Source organism: Argiope bruennichi, chromosome 6, assembly GCF_947563725.1.
Source record: "Argiope bruennichi chromosome 6, qqArgBrue1.1, whole genome shotgun sequence".
NCBI lineage: Eukaryota > Metazoa > Arthropoda > Arachnida > Araneae > Araneidae > Argiope > Argiope bruennichi.
Window position 1 is genome coordinate 96,411,410 of NC_079156.1, and position 6,585 is coordinate 96,417,994.

At 30.4% G+C, this 6,585-nt stretch overlaps 1 protein-coding gene across 1 annotated transcript; it reads left to right on the forward strand.

Annotated features, from left to right (window-relative positions):
• The first annotated feature begins 5,089 nt into the window (after positions 1-5,089).
• On the forward strand, positions 5,090-6,209 carry LOC129971130 (chromatin accessibility complex protein 1-like). Its single transcript, XM_056084626.1, has one exon. The coding sequence runs from the start codon at positions 5,398-5,400 to the stop codon at positions 5,740-5,742; it is 345 nt and encodes a 114-aa protein (XP_055940601.1). The 5' UTR covers positions 5,090-5,397; the 3' UTR covers positions 5,743-6,209.
• Positions 6,210-6,585: the final 376 nt, after the last annotated feature.

A 6,585-nucleotide genomic window follows, 5' to 3' on the forward strand; every position in this document is an offset into this window, starting at 1 on the left:
TTCAAAAAAAATTCAATTCAACTGATCTGGTGGCTTCAAGAACAATCTAAAAAAAATTTCAAGTGCATTGTTGAACAAAATGCAGTTAACAACATAATAACACTAATCACTTGCATTCCCTAGATGAAAGTTTAATTTGATTTGACTAGCTGTTATGTCACCACTTGAATAACTGAAAAAAAAATCGCTTACACTTACAGCTCTGAAGAAATTTCAAGCGAATGTTTAATGATTTATGGGAAAGTAAAAAAGTTAACTGAAGAATTAAATTATTCTTTATTTATTCTTTTCTCCTGTCTAAATAACAAATAAGTATTTTAAATTATGTATATGCATTTTTTAAGTCAATTTCTCAAACTTCGCTTTTTTAATTCGAAACAAGCACTTAAATAACAAATCGCTAAAGAAAAAAGAATTGCTTATTTATGATTGTTTTCAATTTAAAAATGTCTTACGAACTGTAGTTATTTCAATGAAAGCATTTAGTTTTAATTTAATTGCTCCTTATTGAAAGGAATTCCTTAATTCCTTTACATATTATATAAATATAGGGACATGTTTGTTGCGTTCGGTTTCAAAATCTTTTTTTTTTCCATGTCTCTTTTTTTTTTTTTTTTAATCCTGAAGAGTTTCTGCATTTTATAATGTTATTATATTTATATATTCAAAGTTTGTTCAGCACTTTTCAAAATAAATTTTTAAAAAATGGTTTTAATGAAAATTTGCTTTTGAAGACAAATAGCATAATTCTATTTAATACTGAGACGTAATTTAAAGGACATTTTACATTTTTTAAATACTTTTACTTGCAGTTATATGCTTTTCATGCTTCCGAATAAAAAAATTTTAATAAATAATTTCTTTTTGTTTCCTTTAAAGTGTTCACTCTTTGACATTTTTTTTTAATGATTTAACCAATTTGACATTTGAAGTAGTTAATTTTTACCAATTTCGTTATCTTATGAGAAATATTATTATAGAACAATTGTAATCTTATCGCAATCCAAGCAAAGCATGTTACTTTAATAAACAAATATAATTCTATTTATCTGATAATATAATTCTGTTTAAAACTAGAGAAAAATTTTAAAGGACATTCGACGCTTTTTAAAATAATTTACATACATTTTGAATGCTCTTGAGTTTATTCAAAAAAAGATTGACACAGCCAATTTGACTACATATTTGAAATATTTGATTTTACGATTAACTTCGTTTTCTTATGATAATTATTGTTTGAGAACAATTTTATTTTTATAATAAATCCAAACAATTAAAACCTCTTGAATAAGGAAAATACATATAAAATACTCTATTATTTAAAAGAAAGTTTAAAATATTCTGCAAAAATTTTAAAATACTTTAATTATCAATGCAGCTAAACATGTTATCTGCTTATATATTATAGAGTTGTTTCTATTAAGATGTTTTTTAGTGATCTTTGTCTATAATCTTTATTAAAATTATTCGATTACATCATGTTTTGCTAAAAATATTCTTTCAAGTATCGAAAATATATAAACTCCTGTACTAATTTATTTCTAAAAATTATAATACAGGATGATCAAGAAATAACGGGAGGTGTTCGGAGCCCTGTAGCGTGTCATGCACTGGACGAAATATAACAAAATTTGGTCACCATACACATTAAAGTATGTGGTTTTGATTTATCAAGAAAAAAAAATTAGTACCAAAAAGAGCCGATAGGGGAAATTCTGGCACTGTGTGGAAAAAGAATACATAACTGCCAATAAAAACAGTAAATAACAACACACCAAATACCAATGAAAAACAAACATTTATTATAGGAGCTAAATGTGGCTCAAGGTGTTCCAATAATTGCATGCGATGCAAGAGGTTTTCGACGGTGGCTCGCAGCATATCGGCATTTATTCCTCTGACATGTAACGTTATTTGATCTTTTAAAGTAGGAATGTCAGGAACATGTCCTTGATACACAACGTTTTTCAAGTGAACCAGAACCGCACCACAACCATTGCCAAGATTCAGATCAGTGCCATCAGTAAATGCATGTTATCTTACACGGACAAAATTTCAGGATCTTACGCAATATATTCTGCATCGTCGAGAACGGGATATCTGTTTACCGTGATATTGAACGTGCACTACTGGTAGCCTGCTTAATAGTTATCGCCTGATCCATAACGGCAGTTGCAACTTCTTCAACTTGTTCCTGCTTGATACCTTTACGTCCTCAGCCTTGAATTCTTGACACACGAATAATTCCTGTTGTTTCAAATCTTTCAACCATTCTTCGTAAGTTAGTTATTGTCATCGATCCTCTATGTACCTGTTTTAACCGGTATTCACGAAGAGCAGCAATGGTATTTTCATCTCGCTGAGAAAACAGCCTAACTCAAAAGGCGCTTTCACGTACTGACAACGCAGAATGACTTAAATTCCCCCAACCCTTCCTTTTATCTTCGATGGCATGTCACAAAGTACCCGCATAAGCAAATTACATAATGAAGTTTTCGATCACAGCTTCAGAATTTCCATTATCGTCGGGTTTTTTTCTCTTGATAAATCAATACCGCATACTTTAATGTGTACGTTGGCGAAATTTTGTTATATTTCGTCCAGTACATAACACGCTACAGGGCTCCGAACACCTCCTGTTATTTCTTGATAACCCTTATTTTAAATAAATAATATATTTCTAGTATTAAAATATGCGAACTCTTCACTATTTTGTGCATGCGTCCGTCGGCTTTCCAGAAATAAACGAAGATGGATGAAATAAATTATGTTGGAGTAACAATATCATGTGATAAAAATTGTTAAAGTAAAACGTGCTAAAGAAATATCTTGGAAAAGTAACTGCTATTAACCTTACGTGTCACAACTCTGGGTTGTAAAATTGTTCGAAAGTGATAAGCACTGATTTCTAAAATAAACAGTAGTTCATTAATCTGTAGCAAAAAAAAAAATGCTTTTTTAAATCAGCGGTAATAAACTTCCCAAACTTTCTCACATGCTCTCTGTTATCTTCCCTCTCCCACATAAAATTACGAGTTTTGGCAAAATAGTGAGCTGCATGAAGGTTAAAATTTTTATTTTCAGAGTCCTTAATAATAAAATTGAGAGCTTCGTGGTATAGAAAGAAAACCGGTCCATCTATATTAATTGCATGCATGGCATTGGCGAAAAAAAGATAAAATGTCAATTTTTGGAGCGAATTCAGCATGCAATTTTCGCGAATTATCACTGGCATGCGGTTCATACACAAGTCCCCGGGAATCGGACATGTGTATTTGACATGTTTTCTCTGGACAATTAAAAACCTTTGACATAGAACTACAATTAAAGTGATAAGACTGCATAAAATAATTCATTAATTTGCGTTTGTGACCTATTGCTTTTACATGCATGCACAAGTTAAACCGACAAATGGTCAAATCGTAGACAAATTTGGCTTAAAATTTGATACAAATCTGCACTTTAGATGTTAAAATTATGAACCGGATATTATTTACATGAAATATTAGATTTTTAAATTACTATACTTTCATGCATGCAAAAGTGAAATTTTTTGGTTTTCCCTTGACGAATTTGATTCTATATTTGATGGGTATCTACATTTTAGATGATAAAGCTATGCACCAAATGTTATCCATCTAGCTTTTTGCATTTTGTATTTATCGTGTTCACTTATACTCGATGAACCGGGCAGACAGACTTCCACCAAATAGATTTTGTGCAATACTTGTTAGAAACGTACAAATTCCATGTATATTCCATATGCCAAATTCCATCTATCTAGCTTAAAGCATTTTTTATGATGTCGTGTTCTCAGGCAGACAAAAGGACAAACAGGCTTAATTCCAAAAATGAGTTTCTCAGGCTTAAAGAAATCTGAAACATAGAAATTCATCAAAATTTCAAAATTGAATTTTTTTTTTTTTTTTACAGTTATAACACTTTCTCTTTGTAAACAAGCGACTAATCAGCAAAACAATCCCAATTATACGGAATCTTAATTGTTATAAATAAAAATATCAAGCAATAGGAAAAGTAATAAATAGAATATTTTTAATATTTTAATCGGCATACTTTCCGTAAATTGTGCTATAAGTGAAATAAAAAATATTCGAAACTTTCTACAGGAAACTACCATTGAGCCGCAAGTAATCAAAATTGCTCAGTTAGATAATAGATGGTCGTTAAGTAAAAGTTTCTCAAAGTTTTCCTTTAATTTTTAATTTAAAAAATGAACGAAATTTAAATGTTTTCCTCTTATAATTCAGGTTGGAAAAAAAATGCACTACAATAAATTTAAAAAGAAATTAGCATTTCATCACCATTTCTATTTCCTTGTTGTTATTTTTTGTTCCTAGAAATTCAGAGAATCATTAATCTATTTGGGGTTCAAATCCAGAAACTTTCGATGCTAAAGCCTACACTTTATCACCAAATCAATTAGTTAGCAGCTCTCGCTCAGAACATCAGATATCGACAATTCTATCATGTATTAAGCCTACATGTTCATCAAATCATCGATATATTTAGGGTTCAAATCTAGAACTCTCCGATTCTCCTACAACATACCATCATGTAAATAGCACCTGAGTCAGCCACAATAAAAATTCACAATTTTGTCATGCAGTAAATCTACATACTTGGTGAATATTTATTGGAATCAAATTTAGATCCTTCGATGTCAATACCTTACTACCAAGCCAACGTGGTTTCCTTACATTTGGATTGTCGAAAGAATCAATTCATATCTTACATGAAAGAAAATGAAACAAATACTACGTTTGAATTCGTCTTTTGTTGTTCACAAAAGTTATCTTTTCAACGTTGGGTTGGAATCTTTTTCAGTATGCCACCAGTATGGGATGGTGGATTCTATCGCACTAATCACCTTTTACTAACATGCAATGTTCTTAAAGAGAGCAGAAACACATTCCAAACTTCATTGAATATTGGTACCCTCCAATGCAACTGGATATATTATCTTTCATCATTTTAACAAAAATGCCTACTCGTCTCTTCTAAATATCTTTCAAAAAATGGTTTTAAACCATTTATTTGATTAAAGAATCACTAGCAAAGCTTGTTTTATTGTGTTGCATAAAGCAGCATTCACACGTGGCCAATAATTGTGCACAATGGAAGGCCACGTCTACTTTAGAACATTACGTTACCCCGATGGAACAATGCCAAATAGTTGTCTCATCGGGACAGCCATTTGCAATTGCCCCATTGGGATCGCCTGATCCTACTCAGGTTGGCATTTCCTTCTATTGCGTGCAACAGTTAACTTCGTGTGAACGCTGCTTAAGCCAGCAAAAACTCTCTTCGGCTTCTTTTATTGCTTAAGAATCTGATATCCAAGCAATTTTGAAGAAGTGTGTCATTCCATTTTTCAATATGGTTGATAATAAATCCAAATCATGCATTTTACCTATGGCAAGAATTAAAACGGTGATGAAAGGATCCCCTGAAGTGGAGAACATCAGCAATGAAGCAATATTTGTGATGACGAAAGCTGCAGAAGGATTTGTTGCCTTGCTTCTTCGTCAAACTCTGAAAGCCAGTGATAACAAAAAGCAAGTTGACTATCCCGATCTTGCTAATATTGTTAACAATAATGAAAATTTCGTATTTTTAAGAGATATCATCCCACCTAAAATCAAGGGTAGAGAGTACTTAGAAATTATCAAAAGAGTCGAAGAACATGAGAAAAGAATCGCCTTGGAAGATGAAGAACTGTAATATTGGAAAAGAAATTCATAAGTTTCAATTTTTGCTTTTTCAGACACAAAATTCTTTGTTAATGTTAATTTATAAAAGTCAGAATTTTATTTATATTAAATATACATGTAGTTGCTATTCATGTTTTGAATGTAAACATCATTTAACAATATTGGCATAATGCCAAGCATTCACTATTGAGTTGTATTTAATTTATATAAGGAGTATTCTACCAATATCCTGAAAGGTTTAAACTCGTTTTCGACGATAAATACTTGATTGAGAATATATATTTTCGAAAAATTATTTATTGATAGGAGCTATAGTTTCATATTCAGTATGCTTTTGAGTGTTAACTTTGTTAAAATTATCAGCGAAATTATTAAAATTTCAATTGATAATAGAACAAACATTATGCGATCATAATAAGGATTTCTGTTTTTTATATTATATGTTGTCTCTTTATATAAAGTGTATGCTTTTAATTTATATCGACAATTTATAAAGCAGTAATTAAATAATAAACATTTAGAAAATGTAGAGTGTAATTTATTTTGTTCACTGTTTCTCACATCAATGAATAGTGTAATTTTTTGAAACAAAATATATGATAAACAAAATTTCAAAACATTTGATTTATGCGTCCTGTAATAGTGATGAGTTCTATCAGAATAGTTTATTTGCATAATCAAATCAAAGCATTGGAATCAATAAATATTTATGTACTCTTGTTTTCAAGGTCAATAATTTGGACCTGTTAAATCTGAACATAATTATTATGCGATAGTGAGAAATCATTTTTGATCTTAAAAAGTGTTTTCCGTTGCAGTGTTTTATTTATATCTTATGAAATATTTCAGCTTT